This window comes from Apium graveolens, chromosome 10, assembly GCF_009905375.1.
Source record: "Apium graveolens cultivar Ventura chromosome 10, ASM990537v1, whole genome shotgun sequence".
Classification (NCBI taxonomy): Eukaryota; Viridiplantae; Streptophyta; class Magnoliopsida; order Apiales; family Apiaceae; genus Apium; species Apium graveolens.
In genome coordinates, this window is record NC_133656.1 from 160,409,041 (window position 1) to 160,428,270 (window position 19,230).

Here is a 19,230-nt window from a genome sequence, read left to right on the forward strand (position 1 = left end):
CCGCAACCCGCCAAGGAAGGGTACGTGGGCACGTGACGATGGCAGCTATCAACAACCAACATATCAGACAAGCACGGCGCGTGTCAGAAGACCGTTAGGACACCCTGAAGGTGGTCCTCCCCTGGACACGTGTAAGCAATCCACCCAAGCCAAGCGTCCTCTGCCCCCAAGATCCAACGGCCCTGATCTAGAGGTAACAACCCCTAAACCCTACCTTTGGGCTATATATACCCTAAAGGATGAAGGGTTTAAGGATTAGAAAAACGTTCATACTTTGCACACTCACTCTCTCACATCCATATACACACACAGTAACCTTTCTATTACATACATACATCTTCATCTTCTCCAAAACCCTATTCTTATTATTACATCGGAGGCGTCGTGGGAGCCAAACCCCCCTTCCAGTGTTATTTTGCAGATACCCAACCAGTAGCTACACCTCATTAACGCTCAGAAGGTCCAGGAGCGACATCGGACGGAGCCGCCCCGCTCACCGGAGTTATCACAGATGGTAGTATCATTTACTTCAAGACCATATGTGTTGGAAAATGCAGAAGGACTAATCAAAGATATTCAGGAAAATCTGAAGGGGAAAAAGTTTTTACTTGTACTAGATGATGTTTGGAATGACAAACCCGAGGAGTGGGACAAGTTGAGGAATTCTTTGCTTGCGGTAGGTGGTGCGAGAGCGAGAGGCAGCAATATTTTAGTCACCACTCGTAGGCAGGAAGTCATTGATGTCATGCGATGTTCTGATCCTTATCAGGTGCAAAAACTATCAGAGGAAGATAGTTGGGAATTGTTCAAGCATAGAGCATTTACGGATGGAGAAGTTTTAGAGACTGAGGCATTTTCAACCCTTGGGAGAAGAATGGTGAAAATGTGTGATGGTCTGCCTTTGGCAATAAAAACGCTAGGGGGTTTATTGTACTCAAAGAAGACAGAACAAGAGTGGTTGCGGATCCAAAATAGTGAAATATGGAAATTAGAAGGTGCCTTGTTTTCATTAAGGTTGTCGTATAATAATCTACCTTATTCATCTTTAAAACGATGTTTTGCATATTGCTCTACTATACTAAAGGATTCTTACATCTATAAAGATGAAATAATAGAATTATGGATGGCCTTGGGATTCCTTTCAGGAGATGACAACGTTATGATGGAAGACATCGGAAATGAGTACTTTAACATTTTGTAATGGAATTCTTTGTTACAAGACGTAGTAAGGGATGAATACGGCAACATCTACAGATGCAAGATGCATGACCTTGTGCATGATCTAGCACTTGATGTGTCAAGTAATTACTCAACTACCGTAACAAGTGTTGGAAAATGTGGGTAGTAGCCCTATATTGTCGAGTCAATTTGAGCCATAATTTGAGTGGACGAATGTCACGTGCGCGCGACAAGTGACACTTGGAACGTGTTCTCCTCCGCGAGAGCTTTCCGGTGCACTTTGAATCACTCAAAATGACTAAGAGATGGATGAGATATGATCATCGAAAGTTAGTCCCTTAGTTGTGGAAATTTGTGAAAGTCCCACATTGATTTTGTAAAGGAGAATGCATAACTTTATATAGTAAAACACTTAGGTAGTGTTCAAATGTGTTACTTATGTATTGCTCGAACACCTAAGTGCGCGCAGGGGATGCAAATCTTGGACTTTCGAGGGGTAATCCGAGACACAAATGTAGCAGAAAATTGGTCCGGCAAACTAAATTTTAATTAAATTGGCGAAATAATAATTCTGATTCAATTACGGATTGATTATTAATCAACGCGTTTTATTAATTCGAAACATATCTCACAGCCGCCTCCTATACACAAAACCCTTTTCTCTTCCGATGATAGTTTTTTGCTCCGTTATTGTTCGCCGAAGACGCTGTTCGTGCAACACGCCGTTTTCTCGTTTTATCTTGGGAGGCTGACGACTCGAGAACTTCTCAATCTATATCTTTTTATTGTATTCTCCGTTATTCGTATATTTTGTTTGTATTAATCGCGGATTGTGGTTAACAACAAGTGATGATGTTAACAAGGCTCTATATGTAAGGCTGGAAGGGTTTGAAAATCTAAAACCAAAACTTTTGAAGGTGCGCTTTGATACAGTACAAGCATTATATGCAAAGGCCAGTACATTTAATGTCGTGCAACCTGACCTCAAGCACTTGAGAGTTCTAATTTTAAATTCATTTTGTAAGGACCTTCTTAGTTCGATAGAGAAGTTGAAATTCCTTAAGCATCTAGATATCTCTGGTGATCTAGATCATCAGACCAGGTATAAATTGCCCATCTACATCACGAGACTCTACAACTTGCAAACTCTAAGAATTTCGTATTATCATGACCTTCCAGAAAAAATCTGATAAACTTGAGGCATCTTGTTATTAAAAATTATGAAACAAGATATATGTTCATTGGGATAGAGAGACTAACTTGTTAAACGCTGCCTTATTTTGTTGTGAGCAGAGACAACTGGGAAAGTTGAAAAATCTTAGAGGTGAGTTTAGTCTCTATGAGCTTGATGAGGTGGAAAATATTGAAGAAGCAAGTAAAGCAAAGCTTTGCGAAAAGTCCGATATTCAGCGTTTAGTATTGGAGTGGAGGAACAATGAAGATGAAAAGGGAGAGCGTGAATGTAGTGATGAGGATGTTATGGAAGGATTGGAAGCCCATCCAAATTTAAAAGTATTGAGTATTTATGGCTTTATGGTGGAAGAAGTTTGCATCATGGAGCACAATGATGACCAATTTGGTTGAAATCGCTGTGGAAAATTGCAACGTGTGAAGTATTTCCACCACTGGGTCATCTTCCTAACCTGAGGAAAATGTATGTAAGAGGGATGAAAAATGTCAAGGTTATGGGGAACAATTTTTGTGAAGGTGTAACAACAACACTGTATCCATCGTTGATAGAACTCTGTTTGTCGACATTGCCAAAGCTAGAAGAATGGGTGGAAACAGTAATCAGTACAGGGGGTATTGGCCAAAGGGTATTCCCCAAACTTGAGAGTTTGGAAATCACGAAATGTTCAAGTTTAAGAAAGATCCCCAATAACTTTCCGTCCTTGAAGGTGTTGGAAATCGCAGATATGGAGAGCAGCATGATACTAGAATCTCTGAGCAGAAATGTTAAATTACTCACCTTTCTAAAGCATGTTCAAACATGGAATGTAGAATTAACGGGCTCTTAGAAAACATTTCCCTGTCCTTGACCGGATTAGTACTAAACGAGTGCAAGGGTTTAAGACGGCTGATCCTTGGTGTTTCTCTTGAGAAACTAGAGGTAGGATGGTGTCCTAATCTAACAAGTAATAGTAATTCAGTTGAATATATAGGTCTCAAATCTCTTTCGATTACGAGTCTTCCCTCCTCTCATTTGGATGGGGTATTTGCTCATATACAGAGTAACACACTTGAATATTTGGAATGAGGCACCTTCTCAGTCTCAGATAAAATGGATGAATTTGCATGGCCATTCTCTTCTATAAGTTCTTTTCCTAACCTAAATCACCTACGACTGCGTGGGTGGGAGAAGGTGAAGTTTTTGACCGATTTTCCGCCTCCCTGCTTTGACTCATTTGGATATTATAGATTTCAAAGGAGTGAAAGCTCTCCCGGATTCAATAGCAAAACTTCCATCTCTCCAGATGTTAGAGATCTGGGATATTAAGATTTTGGAGTGTTTGCCCATGTTTGACAAATCTCATGGCCTGCAAATAGAGTGGACCAGAATGGTTTAAGATTCAACATATCCGAGATATAAATATATGTTAAAGCAGTTACCGGGATAGGATTTGTCGTTGAAGCGCATCAAGAATAAAAGCAGCAAGTCTTTAACCTGATCCACAACTGGACTATTTCTCTCCATTTCTTTAATTCAAAGCTTAAATGCACAAAAACTGGGTGGCATTTAGTAGCATGATATGTTAGTCTCTGTGACTTGGTGAATCTTTTTCTCCTCTAGGAAAGATGCTGGATCAAATACTGTTTACAATACTCAACAAACCCGGCCGCCACAAGCCAAAGTTGTCAGCAAGTTGGTCATTAGTTCTTTGATACTGTGCTTTTTATGGTTGTGTTACAAACTTCTAGACTTGTATTTCTAGTTTTCTAAATTATTATTACATCTATTGCTTAGAATTTTGGATTAAAATATGCTCATTATGCTTAGATCTTCTCGACATTGAAAGGGGAGGGGGGGGGCTCAGCAGAACATTTTTTAAAGGGAAAATGGACCGTTACCGTTCTTGTTGCAAAAAAAAACATAACGCCATTGATCTCCAGCTTATATGCAACATTGCAACCTAACTATAATTTCCACATAAGTGTGTCAGTTCAACCAAAAGTGATGAAAAAATTTTACAAAATTTTGCCAATCTGTTTTTTAACAATTTAACATAATAACATAGCAGCTGCCTCCTTTGAGTAATCTATTTGCATTAGAGGTAGAAGCTTCTCTATTAGCATGGTATATATCTGCTTAATTTCAGGATGATTTTTGTCCCCTGCCAAAAATACATGGGACTGACCCTTTACATCTATCTGACTAAAACCTGGTACTTTTTTCACTTTTCTATCCTTCATTTTCTTCTTTATGAGAGCAAACTTATCCCATTTTCCGCATGCAGCAAAGACATTTGACAAGACTACATACCCTCCTGATTCAGCCGGTTCAAGTTCAATTAACTCTTTTCCAATGCGATTGGCCACTTCAACATCCCCATGTAGTTTGCAAGCACCAAGCAGCGCCCCTAAAACTGCACCATCTCGCTCATGCAGAGGCATCGTATCAACAACCTTAGTTGCCTGCTCAATTTTTCCAGCTCGGCCTAGGATATCAACAAGACAGGAATAATGTACAGCCTTCGGCTCCAATCCATAAGCATGAGCCATCGAGTCAAAAAGCTTTTGACCTTTATTGACAAGACCTGCATGACTACAAGCCGTTAAAACTCCAACAAAAGCGATGTCATCCGGTGTGGTTCCCAATCGTAGCATCCGTGCAAATGCTTGTAAAGATTGAGAACCGTAGCCATGAATTGAATACGATAATATCATTGCAGTCCATGACACAACATCCTTTGCTTCAAGATCATTGAAAGCTAACCAAGAGGACTTAACATCCCCGATTCTTGAATACATAGAAACAAGGGCATTCATAAGCGAAGTAGATTGAACAAACCCAAGTCGTACAACAAGAGCATGGGATTGCAACAACTCTGAAATGCTTTCCTTGCACGATATCAATACTGAAGTGAGTGTTGTTTCATTTGGCCTAACATGGAAGCAATTAAGCATATGGACTAGGAGCTTGAATGCTTTCCCATCTAAGACATTTTTTGCATAGCCATCAATGAGTGCATTCCAAGTAGTTATATCCCTCTCAGGCATCTTATCAAAAAGCTCACTTGCCTCAACCATAAGGCCCTCATCAGAGTACGCTGTGATCATCGCATTCCATGCAGCTATATCTTTTTTAGGCATCTGATTAAAGTATTTCCGTGCATGTTCGATTGACCCATTTCGTGCCAAACCCGTTACCATTGTAGTCCAAGTAACTGCATTCCTAGAAGGCATTGAACTAAATAGTTGAATAGCTTCATCTACTCTTTTATCTTCTAAAGTACCTTGAAGCATCACATTCCAAGTGTATATATTACGTTGTGGAATCTCATGAAACAGTTTCCGAGCCTCATCAATTCTACAATCATCAACATACGCCTTAAGCATTGCTGTCCAAGAGACCACACTTTTCTCTGGCATTTGATCAAAAACCTCCCTAGCTCGATCAAGCAACCCATTATTAGCAAAACCCAATAACATCGTAGTCCAAGACACCACATTTTTCTCCGGCATTAGCTCAAACAATCGATAAGCATCCCCAACTCTCCCGATCCCAAAATACCCAGAAATCAAACTTGTCCAAGAAAACACATTCCTCTCCTTCATTCCATCAAACACTTTCTGAGCCTCCTCTATTCGACCCGCCTTAGCATATCCACTAATCATTGCAGATTCTGCTACAATACCCTTCTCAGACATCGATAAAAACAGCGATTCAGCGCGTGGAAGGTCATTTTGTTTGAGATACACAGTAATCATTGAAGTATAAGAAACAACATCTCTCTGGGGCATCTCATCAAACACCTTCCGTGCTTCATGAACTTTCCCATTTTTACCCAGATTACTTATCTTCACATTGTAACCATATATACTTTTACGTGAAAACTCAAATGGGTTTGCTTTAATAGGATAATATGTACTGTTGAAAGTAGAACTTTTGTTCGTTTGAAGTTGAGATTTTGGAGTTGAATGGTGCTCGTGTGTGTAAATTGAATGGTGTCTTAAAGATGAGAACTTTAATAAACTTGAAAATATATTATGCTTGTACATGTATCTACACTTTGCTACATTGATTCCAACTTTCATTTTTGTGTCTCTTTTTGATGCAACATAGTTTTAATGTTTCATGGTCTATCCAATATACAATCAGAGATGGGTAAAAAAATAATTAGGAAAAGATTAATATAAAGTATGATTTATTTTATTTTGATCATTTCGATTTTATTTTGCTTGAATGTTTTATTAAGTTTTAATATATTCTTTTTAAAAATGTGTTTGTATAGGATTAGGGGTGTATTTCAGATAAATAATGAATTATTTTTACTCTATTATAAACAATTATTTGCAGTTGTCTTTGCAATTATATTTTATTTATGTAGGTATATGATGATGGATACCGGAGCTTAAAATTTACGCTGATAGGAAGAATCTAACGCTGAAAACTAGTTTACGGTTCGTGCGATCCATAGGTCTTGGTTAAATATTTATATATTTTTATTTCTATTTTATATAATTTTATTAAAATTTTATATAAATGAATAAATATTAAATAATAATTATTATATTTTGATTGCGTATAATTTCAGGTTAAGTTCAAATAGTATAAATAGTATTCCCTCCGTCCCTTTCAATTATTTACATTTTTTAGAGAGTGTCTGACACACATTTTAAGGTGCATATAAAGTATAGTTCTGTAATTTTTTTTACAATTTTATTTTTCTGAATAAAAATTAAAAAATTCAACTTTTATTCAGAAAAAAAAAATTATAAAAATAAGTTACATATCTATACTTTTTATGCATCTTAAAATACGTGTCAGACACTTCCCCAGAAATGTAAACAATTGGAAGGGACTGAGGGAGTATATAATTGATGAGATCTATGTAAATATTTGTTGTTAGTGAAATTCAAACCTGAAAACTTATATGTATCTTTATAAATAATAATATATATATTTGTTGTTAACGGGATTCGAACCTGAGAACTTATATGTATCTTTATAAATAATAATATAAATGTTTTTTTTACGGGATTCGAACTTGAAAACTTGTATAATGCATTTTTTTAGTATTTGGATCTAACGGTTCTGATTATTTGATGAAAAAGATCCGACGATTAAAATGAAAAGGAATAACCAAAATGAGGGGTTAACCAAATTATAAATTATACCTTATTCCGGTTATTATAGTATAGGGAAATAATTATGAGCCAACGTGGGTTGGGGGGACAACCAGCCAACCCACAACAATTAAACATTGCGGTGGAAAGCAATGTTTCAATGCGGGTCTTGACTTCCGCAATGAAATATTGCGGGATGTCGCCATGCACAGGAAACATTGCGCATTCCGCAATGTTTCATTGTTGGGCCGCAATGTTTCATTGTTGGTTAGACTCCCAGTTTTTAATGTCCAAACTGCCCATCTCTTTAACTTATTTATATAAGTATTAAAATAATATTAATGTTCAACAATAATTAATTTTTTAAAATATGTTAACATTAAATATAAGTAGTAGTAATATTTTAAAATATTATCAATTTTAATAATAAATTTATCAATTTAATTTTTTCTGTACTTTTTCTTTAAATTATCGGATGAATAATTTTAGTTAAAAAAATAATATTATTAATTTTATACTTTTTAGTGAATTGAGTTATTTTAGTTTAAAAAATTTATCAACAGTCAAACTTAATTTTTGTGCAAAACTTATTTTTGTGTCAATATTAATAAGAATTGACTGGTCAATAGAGCAGAAGTTTGACCGACACACCGCAATGAAACATTGCGGCAGTTGAATTGACTGGTCAATAGAGCAGAAACTTGACCGACACACCGCAATGAAACAATGCAGCAGTTTGGACACGCCGCAATGCTTCATTGCGGCAATTTCAACAGTCAAATGAAATTTTTTCGGCAAAATTTTTTTTGTGCCAAATTTAATTTTGTGAATTTTAAAATTCAGATTTTCACCTATAAATACTCCTGCCTCATCTCATTTTTTTTCAACATTCTCTTCTCTATTTTCATTCAACATTTTCTCTTCAACATTATCTTCTCTAATTTCCGAAAAATGGTTTTCTACTACGATTTTGACAATAATAAGGTAATTATAGATGGTGTGACTTACGACGGACCCGAAGGAGAATAAGACATGAAAATAGCTCTCCGCCGTATTCAAATGGCGCTTGAGCGCAAGAAAAAAAAAGAAAATGAAGCTAAAGCGAAGGCGGAAAAGTCGAAGAAAAAGAAAGACGACGATAAGGGTGATAAAGGCGGTTCTTCCAACACCGTTAAAGTTTGATCATTCTCGTCGACATAAAATGTTATTATGTATTTGTTTTGAAAAAATATTTGAATGTACTCCATTTATATTTGAATGAAATAAATTATTTAATGTTTTATTTTTCTTGTACTTGTCCAATTTATTTTATCAATTTTAAATTTTAATAAACAAATATAATACTAAAATTTGAAAATGTGAAAAACTAAAAAAATGAAAATTTATCGAATTTTCGTTATCTATAAAAATGTTAAACATTTCTTGTTAACAAACTATATATAAATACCGCATTTTATTTAAGAAATAATTTTTCTTAATTATTATAATCATTATATTTTAACATCCATATAGTTGGATCGTCAAAATTTGTACTTTACAACTTACACGTCAAGAAATATCATTTGACATAACTATTATGCAAAATTTTTACAAAACTATGTAAAATAGTTGCATATTATAATTAAGTTACTCTTATAAATATTTATATTTTCAAAATAACATTTAACATATTAAATGATATATAATAAGTCTATAAACTATTTTTTATAATTTTTTTTGATTAATTTTCTAATTTTTAAAAAAATAACAAAAATAAACATCCCAACCGCAATGTTTCATTGCGGTGGACACTTCCCCCGCAATGAAACATTGCTGGGGTACGTTGTAAAGTTTTTTTTAAACTGCAAATATTTACAGTTGTTGGCTTGGGGGTTTGTACAGTACCGCAATGAAACATTACGGCGCGTGCATTTAATGCACACACCTACCTTAAAATGTCTGTATTTTTGAAACATTGTTGTTTCACTGCTTCTTAACATTCTGCTCAAATTTATTCTTCTGAAAAAAAGGTTAGTATTCAATATCCATGGCTTCTTATTTATTTGATTATTCAAGTTCTTCTAGTGATCATAACGATTTTAATTATGTTACCCCCCACACAAAACAGAGGGTTTATCATGAAACATTGCTGGGGTACGTTGTAAAGTTTTTTTTAAACTGCAAATATTTACAGTTGTTGGCTTGGGGGTTTGTACAGTACCGCAATGAAACATTACGGGCGTGCATTTAATGCACACACCTACCTTAAAATGTCTGTATTTTTGAAACATTGTTGTTTCACTGTTTCTTAACATTCTGCTCAAATTTATTCTTCTGAAAAAAAGGTTAGTATTCAATATCCATGGCTTCTTATTTATTTGATTATTCAAGTTCATCTAGTGATCATAACGATTTTAATTATGTTACCCCCCACACAAAAAAGAGGGTTTATCGTAAAATCTTTAATGATGATGAAATAATAGATGTTGATAGTATTGAAGATAAAGTTAATGATCCGGGCAAGCGAAAAACGCACAAAATTACCCCTAATTCGAACCCTAATTTAACCTAATCTAAATTACCCCTAATTCGAAACCTAATTTAACCTAATTATTAACTAATTTACCCCTAATTCGAACCCTAATTATCACATAATTTCGAACAAATATCACATTCACATAAAAAAAATCGAATAGTAATCGAACAAAATCGCACTCAAACTCAAACTCATTGTATAATCGTGTGTGTGTTGGTGTAATCGTGTGTATAAGTGTGTGCATAGCTATAAATCGTTTGTATACCTGATGAACAAGAAGATCAGTGGAGTGGTTGTGATTGAAATTGTCTCAAATCGCTTCAATGTCGCTGATGGTCGTGTTTGAGTGTCTGTTTTTGAGTTTCTGCGTGTATATGCGAGTATCTGTGCCTGAGTTTCTGTGTGTGTAAGGGAAAACGACTACCGCAATGAAACATTGCGGGGCCGCAATGAAACATTGCGGAGGTATAATATTTGTGTTTATTTGACATTATTAATGTTTAACATTATTAATATTTTCAAATATTCAAATATTTTCATTTATTATTAAAAATATTGAATAATTAAAATATTCAAATATCGAAAATATTTTCCTTTATTATTTTAATATTTATTATTAAATATTTGAAGGGATTTGAATTTATTAATTTCATTTAATATTTCAATACTTTTAAAATATTGAATATTAAATATTATATATAATATTTAATTTACTATAAAAATATTTTATAGTATTTTTTAATATACAATCTTTAATCAGAAATATTAAGAATAATATCTTATTAAATTATTATTTATGTAGATAAAAAAGTATTAATAAATGAATTAATATAGATAAAGGACAGAAAGAGAAATGGAGTATGTGGGTCAGGCCGCAATGTTTTATTGCGGTTGCCGCAATGAAATATAGCGGTCCTTAACGGTCCTGATTTGTTGGTTGTAAGTGGACCCTCTCTATCATAACAGTATATAGTATATATTGTATAGATATGTGGAAACTTTCTGCTGAGGAGCAGGACCAGCTGATGAATACCTGAGTAGGCACTGTTTATAGTATTTTGTAATAACAGTACTGACACAATTTCAGTTGGTTTACTCAAAGTGACCTGTAGAAGGACATTCTTTCATCTTAGAAATATCTTTTCTAAATTAACAGCACATGAATTTAACTATACCTTTCTGTTTTTATTAGAAATCTTAACAAACTTCATACAGAAGTTCCCTATGAAATGGATTTTACATATGCTAGGAGATGATGTTGGAACAGCACAGAAGTGAATCGTGACAATGGGTGCCAGTAGAGTTGTGAGTCTCATTCAAATTCAAAAAAGAACGCAAGCACAAGCACACATTTGTTAGATGCCATGATTATATACATTTAGAAAAAAAATAGCATTCTCTTGTGATGTTTCTTAGCTCCATACAACAGCCATTTAGATGTCCAGCACCCTGAACGAGTCTGCTACAACTTTGAGCTTGTCTCTTACTCTTCTCCAACGCCTTTCATTTGCTCCCACAATTAGTGTGTAATATCTCCCTGTCAAGAAGTGCACATTAGCTGTAATCCTTGGGCAATAACACAGCTACAAATAAGAAATTTGTTTATTCCCCAACACCAACTTATTTGGCGTTTTCCAGTGTTTTGTATGATTTAAATCTTCAAAAGAAGTCAGGGAGTGCATGGAAAGTGAAATACAATACTCAAGGATGTAATGCGGTATGTCTACTGGTGTTTACAAGAGTGGTTTATATGGTAATACTGTATAAGTAAGTGCAGTAATGTGAAAGAGAACAAATGTCATACCATTTGCAACTGCTATAGTCGCAAAAGCTGCTCTGGAAAAATTTCGAGAAGTGAGTGTGTACTCAAAGGTGTAGTAGTTCTTCCCATCTATTGTCCTCTGCAACAATTTTATAGTATGGAAACAGTCAATATACTTCAGAGTTTCAGTTCATAGGTAAATTATAATGATCGATTCTAACATTTCAAGAGTAATATTGATATTCGGGTGCTTAATTTTTAATCTTGCTCCATATGATCAATAGGATGCTAACCTCCTGCATGTCAAATATATCTGCTACTTGCGTAGGTGTTGCTAAAACTTTCTTCAGCAGATAGGGAACAAGCTTGAGAAGTACAAAATGGGTCAGAAACCATTACTTGCGATTTTCAGAATTTAGCTTGGATGATGGAAGTACCTCATTTATTGGACCCATGTCGTGGATATCTGATTTATCAGTAGGTATAAAACTCACTCTAACATTTTGCAATTGGAGATACCGATCTTTAAATGCAGAGTCATGCCCTCGATAATCAAAATCCTATTCACAAGAAAAGTTCTGTTTAGAACACCTTATATATCTGAATCTCTGCAGAAATATTGATTGAACTTCCGTTCATGAAACTAAATGTTCTGAATCTTACCCTCCAATCGGAAGGGTAAACATATGAATAGCCATCTGATAAGTCTGTAAAAGAATCATAATTTGCTGGGGTCCCTGAATACAAATGAAAACAATACAAGTTTTAACCAATTAATGATCAGAAACCAATACTTAGTGAAAAGAAACTGTTGGTGGATATAAAAAGAGAACAGTACAACCTATAACCAATTCAAGATCAGAACACACTTGTTAGTGAACAGAAACTGTGCACACAACTCTATTCTACGTAGTCAACTCTGATATAACGATGCATAATCTCATTTTTGTTTGAGATGAACATACTTAATGATTAGACATGCATAATTCTGATCTATTAAATCCTCGAATAGAGATAAACTACCAACCATGATACCTTCAGCCAACACGAAATTTACAGGGAGTAGACTCAAAGCAAGGGCCCCGACTCCTAGTAATAGTGGCCTTCTCTTTGAACTTCCTGCAATAATATTCACATGTATAAGCACAAACATATATATGCAATCATTTAATAATGTTATGAACAAAGCTTTTCTGTAGTCAAGCACCTTTTACTAAAGAAGATGATAACAACGGGATTCTAGCTTAAACTAAAGAAGATAAGAACAATGGAGTTCTACACCATTCATTAATTTTAATCACCACTCTATTTAACTAAAATGAATGCCTAATCAAACTTGACAACTCAACCAAAGAAAAAGATGTATCCTCAACCAACTAATAAAAACCCCACATACATCCCTTATATACTCCCTTGAGGCCTTGACAGTTTTTTTAGTATAACATATGTTTTAGTGCATTAGATTTTTAAGTATACCCGAACTGGCAATGAGAATCGAACCTATAACTTTGGCCGTGGAGGATGGAGTTTTGACACTAGGCTATCAACAAATCATCGAACCCACAAGAAATAAAGTTAACTATTTTACAGTTAACAAAATAAATGTGAATTCACTCCACTAAAAACATGTTAGAAAATAAACAAATAACTAAAATGACAAGCATTTAAAAATCCCAAAAAAAAAGAATTATTAGCTTACTTTCTTCTTCGGAAGCTAGGTCACTGGAGCAGGCATTAATATTGATTGCAGAAGGCTTTGGAGTGAATTTTGAATGGGCCACATTAAGCTGGAAAAAAAAGAGAACATAAGCTATAATGATAAGAAAAATGAGAAACAATCTTTGACAAATAAACATGGTTGCAGCATGAACTGACCCTTTTTGATAGACTTGTGGAAGGCAAGGTCAGTGAGAGTGATGAGACTGCCATTGTTGATGTTAGAGAGCCACTCAGTCTCAGTTAGTTTGTGTTTGAAATGGATATATATTTGTATGGATTGTATGTGTGCATTGTGTAATGGTTAAGATTTGTTATGCTTATGTGGCTTTAGTCTTTTCTTTCTAATATTTCAAAATATAACCTGTTTGTTTTACCTTTTGTTCTCTCTTTCATTTTATTTGTTTTGCCCCTGTTCTCTCTATTTGTTCTCTTTATTGAAATACTTCCTCCATCTCATATTACGTGTCTTGTTTTGGCTATTATATTGTCAAACTGACTACACTTTGACCGACAATTAAGACAAATTTATATGTTATCTTAAAATATTGAAAAATACATTTTAAAAAGAATTAGATATATTTTCTAATGATACAAGTTTTGAATCATATTTAATTATAAATAAAGTGTAATTTACGGTCAAAATATAAAAAAATTGACCATAAACTAGTCAAAACAAGACATGATATGGAGGGAATAGTGATAATGAGAATATGTATTGATATAGAATTAGTGCTTATTGTGTACACTGGACACAAAAACCCGTTATTCTTATATTGTTGTATACAGTGTAATTTTACACCTACATCAACTTCAGTGTCAACTTATCATACAAAATGTGGAATAAATGTAAGTGTGAAAATTTTACAGAAACCTATGTGTAAATCAAAATATATGCTAATGAAAATGGGGAACATGATTATCCCTCCATCCTACAAGTAAAAGGTGAAAACAAAGTCTCAGATTATAGTAACAGTTTTTGTTACAGATTTGCTCCTCGAAGCACAGGATGACTTGAGTTGTTCTTGATCAAACGTGCCAAGACCAGATAGCTGAATCCCATAAGCATCCATTTTGCGGATATCTCGTGGAAGAGGCGATTGCCAGAGTCCATCCCACCAAGCAGCAGGGAGAAGCGGTGTGTAAGCACACTGAGTAGATTGATTGTGGCAGCTCAATGGGCCCGCAAATCGGTTCCATACGTGTCCCCAGCCAATTTGATTCCGTAATCCTTCTGTAAGCAAACTACTTTGGAAGCTACTGAAGAACGAGAAGTTTGAGATAGCAGAAGAGTTCTCCGCTGAAGATCATGAATGTCAGAAAATTAGAGGTAAATGGCACTGGGTCTGCAGTTTTTAGAAGAAATGAGGTGCAAAAAACAAGAAATTACCAAGACTGTTTGCGGCAGCAAGAGCTGCAACTAATTGAGCATAGGTTGTCCCGACACGCCTGTGAGCCCCAGAAACTACAGCATGTTTTGCACGCGATGCAAGAAAGAAGTCGACAAATGCAACCCATCGTGGTGCTGGTCCCCAATCCGCTGCTCTAGAGGTTACATTATGTTGTCCATACGTATTACCAGATATGTTTCCATTATAGTGTTCATAATCAAAATGAAGAACCTGAAGTTGAGAAACAACCAAAGAAGAAGAACGTTAAGCGAGATCTACTCCTCAGCAAAGTCGAAAATTATGATGGATTAACTTAACCAGCAGATATAGTAATACATGTCGTAAAACCCAGAGATGATCGATGATTAACTATTACCTCAAGAAATTCTTCTAAAATTGGTTTGATATCTTTTACAGCGGAGGGGCTATCGGAAACCAGAACCAATCTGGGTCTAGAGCGTAGCTGCATATCATGAATGGCTTTTCGTATGCAACTTAATGCTGCCTGAGTTGCTCTTACAGACCTGAAGAGAAGGAAGTAAAACCTTTATATAACAAAAAACAATCACATGCATTGGCAGGTTTTTACAAGAAATGAATCAGACACTGGCAGTAAGTAATTATATGATATCTTTTTCACTTTATCCAATTTGCTTGTCCTGCAACTCGAAATCAGTGCCCAATTACAAATCTTTTAAATTCATACCCATAAAAAACATGTCTGTACATTATAAATATATGTAATTTACAAAAAATTAGGTACAGCAGCAAGAGGGAGGAGAAAAGACGACACCCTCTTTACTAATCTAATGATTTGAAAAGCACCCAAAGCACTTGAAAGCATGACAACCTTGATGAAATTAAAAAAACTTGGTGCTGCAATTGCAATACCTGTTCATCAGCATCCGCATGTGCACTGCAATATCAGGATCTCTCCCGTCACCAAGAACTGAGTTCACTGCCACCTTAACATCCTCTGAGGGATATATAAGGACTCTCATGAGCTCACCAAACACATTGGGCCTATCATGAAGATCTTCTGAATTTCCGAATAGATTCGTGGCAACTTCCCTCATCTCAATGTGGACATTCTTTAGGAAAAATTGAGCTGCTACAGCATCTGTGGTATTCTGGAGCCTGGTATAGTTTTTGAAAGTCAATATTCATATGTTAAATCCTCCAGAGGAGTTATAACTGAAACTATGGCCTTTACCATATTATGGGTTCGTCCCACTCCTTCCAATTGCTACACAGAACACTTGTCCGTGCTGGCTTCTGAAAATCATCAATCCTCATTAACAAATGTCTTCCATATTTAGTAGCACAACCATTTTGTCTCCAAAGATGTTTAACTTCTTTCAAGGTAAACGATATATTTGAATATGAGATGTGATCTCCAAATGGAAATTTCTTTCTGAAAATGCAAATTAACCAAGTATTAATAAAAGCCAGACATCCACAAATTAATAGTTTTCAGTAAAATTAGAACATGGAAATACAGCTCCAGAATAATGTATTGACTTCTAGTATGTACATTTTCCATGTAAAAGCCTAGACAAGATCGGTGAATACATGCAACAATCTATTGAAAATTGAATGAAGTAGAAGATTTACAGGGGCAGTACATGTAGCCATTATAACGAAGTTACAAATCCATCTTTGTAATTGAACTCATACAGTGCCCGCTTTAAACCATCTCGTTGGAGGTGGAATAGAGTCAATTATTGGATTAAGTGTTTCATATTGTGATTTTAATATAATGAACACAACTATCTGATGTACCAAGAATCAAACTGAAAATATGAAGTCAAACTAGAAAGCTGATAATCTCATCTTATATCTTAATCATAAAATTCATGCACATGGCGAGAAGCATGTAACAATATCATCTGCCTCATAGATAAGATTACTAACAAACACAAGTGCGCAAGTAAGATTGCAAATCAAAAGATCAGTGGTTGCTTCTTTTGTTCATCACCTAAGTGAAATTAATGTATAAATTGCATATGTAAAGGCTTGAGAGAGAACCAATATGCCTGGTTTGCCCAATTATCAGTGACCGGTCCAACATTACACTGAGTGCAGCAGCCGTTAAGATCTTGTACATTTCATTTCCAAATCCCGCTTCAGATGCTTTTCCTAAAACAAATCGATGTCTACAGAACTTCTCAGGAGGTAGGTCACGAACCCTTGAAGCACCTAAAAGAATAAAAAAATAGAATAAGAATCCAACTTGTGCCTCCAAGAGAGCAACTCATATACGATTTTTTAGCAAAAATATGGACAGGCATCATGAAAGAAATTGTCCAAATTATCAGAACTTCAGAAGCAAACTATGTTAGTTGGTTGTGCAGCTTGTTGTAGTCTCATTGATGCTCGTCATGCATATTTGAAACAATTTATTATTATTTCTACAGGAAACCAGTGCAAAAGAATCTTGAGTATTATTACTACCCTTCTTAATGAAAACATTATCACCTAAACTCATCAAACAGATTCTTTTCCCACCACTGCAGAAACAAAGTTACAAAGATATATCTTTACATATACTACACAAGCAATAATTAACAATGCAACAAAAACATGCTACTTTCTGGGGTCCTCTAACCATCGAATTTTTGGCTTTTAAACCAAACTAGGGGGGGTGTATTCAATTGGGATTTTGAAGGATTTTTATGGATTTTAGAAATCATGGGGTATTCAATTGGGATTTGAAATAATACTTTAAAATCTGAAGGTATTCAACAAGGATCGGAAAAAGTCTTTTAAAATCTGAATGTATTCAATTTAGATTTAAAAAAATCAGTCAAAATTTGGTGGTATTCAATTTGGATTTTAAAAAATCCATCAAAATCTGATGGTATTCAAAAGTCCATGGATTTTATTTTATTTAAAAAAGTTGTGAATTTTGATGGATTTGCTAATACATTTTTAATATATTGAAATTCTCTTCAAAATACATGAGATTTTGATGGATTTCTAAAAAACTCCACAAAATCTGCAAGACTCTACAAGATTTTGGATCAACTCCATCAAAATCCACGAAGAATTAAAACAACGAAAATCTTTTAAAATCCATAGATTATTAACAATCCTTTAAAATCTGAAATGAATACACCCCCTTAGTTTTAACCCCAAGTTGCTAATACTAATGAGTGGCAATGTCTAACATTATTCACAAACCCGGAAAATGACACGACACCAAACGATTACCCTGAACATCCTAAAATTTTATGCATTTAAGCTTAATAAAAATATTTTGTTTTACAATAAGTTCCTGTAAACCATTTCAGAATGACAAAATTGACACCTTTAGTAACCCGAATCGAAATTACCACCCCTAATATTACATCACAAATGCCAAACTGTTACCATGTAAAACAACATTTTTAATACCATATTCAAATTTTATTAAGAAACCACAACATTGCTAATTCAAGATTCAATTTTTACCAAGAAACAGAAACATTTCTAATTCAAGATTCATTTTTTACTAAAAACCCACAAAATTCCTGGTTCAAGATTCAATTTTTACCAAGAAAGCACAACCATTTCTAACTCAAGATTCAATCTTCACCAAGAAAGCACCACATTTCTGATTCAAGATTCAATTTTTACCAAGAAACACAATATTTCCAGTTCAAGATTCAATTTTTACTAAAACCCCAGAACATTCCTGATTCAATCTTTACCAAGAAAGCGCACACACCATCACAAACAAAACAAATTTAAAACCACAAAAATATCAAATTCAAAAAGGATAACAAGCACATTACCATTAACATCAAAATGCTCTTGAACAATCCTCCTCACCCTCAAACTATGTTCTCTAAACCCGCCTTTAAAATCATCCCCCATCTGCTCCACACTAGCACATTCTTCATTTTGAGTCTTTTTGTGAGTAATATTTTGAGGATTATAAATATAATTAGTTGTAGTATTAACACTTGAATACCCAACAGCAGCTTCTGTAATTTCTTGAGTAAGAAACTGGGTTGTATCACCTTTAGCCAGAGAAGATGGATCAATGGATCTGAAAGCTAAAAGAAATATACTTACACCTGTAAATATTGATAAGGCTATTAGAAATGTAAGTATTGACACTCTCTTTTTCTTCCTTTTCGGTGTTCCCGGAGACTTCATCTCCTGAGGATCTAACGAGCTTTGGTCAATTATTATTAGCATCGTTAATATATATAAAAAAAATACGTACTCTCCCTTGTTCAACCATTTGTTTGCCTTTTACTTGTGGTCTGCGGACGTATGTTCCAATTCTATACATTTAAAAATTCTTTAAAAATAATAATTTTTTATAATATAAAAAATAAATACGAGCACCACTTCCCTTTATTATATCCATTATATATATAAAATATTAA

The 19,230-nt window shown here is 34.5% G+C and overlaps 4 protein-coding genes across 4 annotated transcripts; 1 reads left to right on the plus strand and 3 right to left on the minus strand.

The window, feature by feature from the left end:
* The first annotated feature begins 511 nt into the window (after window positions 1–511).
* On the plus strand, window positions 512–2,763 carry LOC141691231 (putative disease resistance protein RGA3). Its single transcript, XM_074495969.1, has 3 exons — window positions 512–1,197; window positions 2,027–2,177; window positions 2,473–2,763. The coding sequence occupies exons 1-3, from the start codon at window positions 512–514 to the stop codon at window positions 2,761–2,763; spliced, it is 1,128 nt and encodes a 375-aa protein (XP_074352070.1).
* Window positions 2,764–4,352: 1,589 nt separating this feature from the next.
* LOC141689227 (uncharacterized) lies at window positions 4,353–6,483 on the minus strand. The gene has a single exon (XM_074493447.1). The coding sequence runs from the start codon at window positions 6,433–6,435 to the stop codon at window positions 4,399–4,401; it is 2,037 nt and encodes a 678-aa protein (XP_074349548.1). The 5' UTR covers window positions 6,436–6,483; the 3' UTR covers window positions 4,353–4,398.
* Window positions 6,484–11,257: 4,774 nt separating this feature from the next.
* On the minus strand, window positions 11,258–13,778 carry LOC141688971 (photosynthetic NDH subunit of lumenal location 1, chloroplastic-like). The gene is made up of 8 exons (XM_074493126.1): window positions 13,620–13,778; window positions 13,444–13,531; window positions 12,780–12,863; window positions 12,408–12,481; window positions 12,182–12,304; window positions 12,038–12,109; window positions 11,787–11,883; window positions 11,258–11,519 (listed from the first exon to the last, which is right to left on the minus strand). Exons 1-8 carry the CDS (start codon window positions 13,671–13,673, stop codon window positions 11,416–11,418), a joined length of 696 nt encoding a protein of 231 aa, XP_074349227.1. The 5' UTR covers window positions 13,674–13,778; the 3' UTR covers window positions 11,258–11,415.
* Window positions 13,779–14,209: 431 nt separating this feature from the next.
* LOC141693634 (uncharacterized) lies at window positions 14,210–19,064 on the minus strand. The gene is made up of 7 exons (XM_074498789.1): window positions 18,628–19,064; window positions 16,888–17,050; window positions 16,065–16,265; window positions 15,743–15,988; window positions 15,228–15,375; window positions 14,851–15,082; window positions 14,210–14,760 (listed from the first exon to the last, which is right to left on the minus strand). Exons 1-7 carry the CDS (start codon window positions 19,034–19,036, stop codon window positions 14,420–14,422), a joined length of 1,740 nt encoding a protein of 579 aa, XP_074354890.1. The 5' UTR covers window positions 19,037–19,064; the 3' UTR covers window positions 14,210–14,419.
* Between the last annotated feature and the right edge of the window lie 166 nt (window positions 19,065–19,230).

What these genes read in the sequence shown, in the direction of transcription:
- LOC141688971 (XM_074493126.1), bottom strand. Translation starts at nt 13,673, where the DNA reads ATGGCAGTCTCATCACTCTCACTGACCTTGCCTTCCACAAGTCTATCA. An exon ending in ACATGGGTCCAATAAATGAG is followed by an intron (nt 12,110 to 12,181) that starts GTACTTCCATCA and finishes GTACTTCTCAAG; the next exon opens with CTTGTTCCCTATCTGCTGAA. An exon ending in GACTATAGCAGTTGCAAATG is followed by an intron (nt 11,520 to 11,786) that starts GTATGACATTTG and finishes ACTTCTTGACAG; the next exon opens with GGAGATATTACACACTAATT.
- LOC141693634 (XM_074498789.1), bottom strand. Translation starts at nt 19,036, where the DNA reads ATGCTAATAATAATTGACCAAAGCTCGTTAGATCCTCAGGAGATGAAG. An exon ending in AGAGCATTTTGATGTTAATG is followed by an intron (nt 17,051 to 18,627) that starts GTAATGTGCTTG and finishes TTATTCTTTTAG; the next exon opens with GTGCTTCAAGGGTTCGTGAC. An exon ending in TGCTGCCGCAAACAGTCTTG is followed by an intron (nt 14,761 to 14,850) that starts GTAATTTCTTGT and finishes CATGATCTTCAG; the next exon opens with CGGAGAACTCTTCTGCTATC.
- LOC141689227 (XM_074493447.1), bottom strand. Translation starts at nt 6,435, where the DNA reads ATGAAAGTTGGAATCAATGTAGCAAAGTGTAGATACATGTACAAGCAT.
- LOC141691231 (XM_074495969.1), top strand. Translation starts at nt 512, where the DNA reads ATGGTAGTATCATTTACTTCAAGACCATATGTGTTGGAAAATGCAGAA. An exon ending in AATGAGTACTTTAACATTTT is followed by an intron (nt 1,198 to 2,026) that starts GTAATGGAATTC and finishes GTTAACAACAAG; the next exon opens with TGATGATGTTAACAAGGCTC. An exon ending in CTGACCTCAAGCACTTGAGA is followed by an intron (nt 2,178 to 2,472) that starts GTTCTAATTTTA and finishes TGTTGTGAGCAG; the next exon opens with AGACAACTGGGAAAGTTGAA.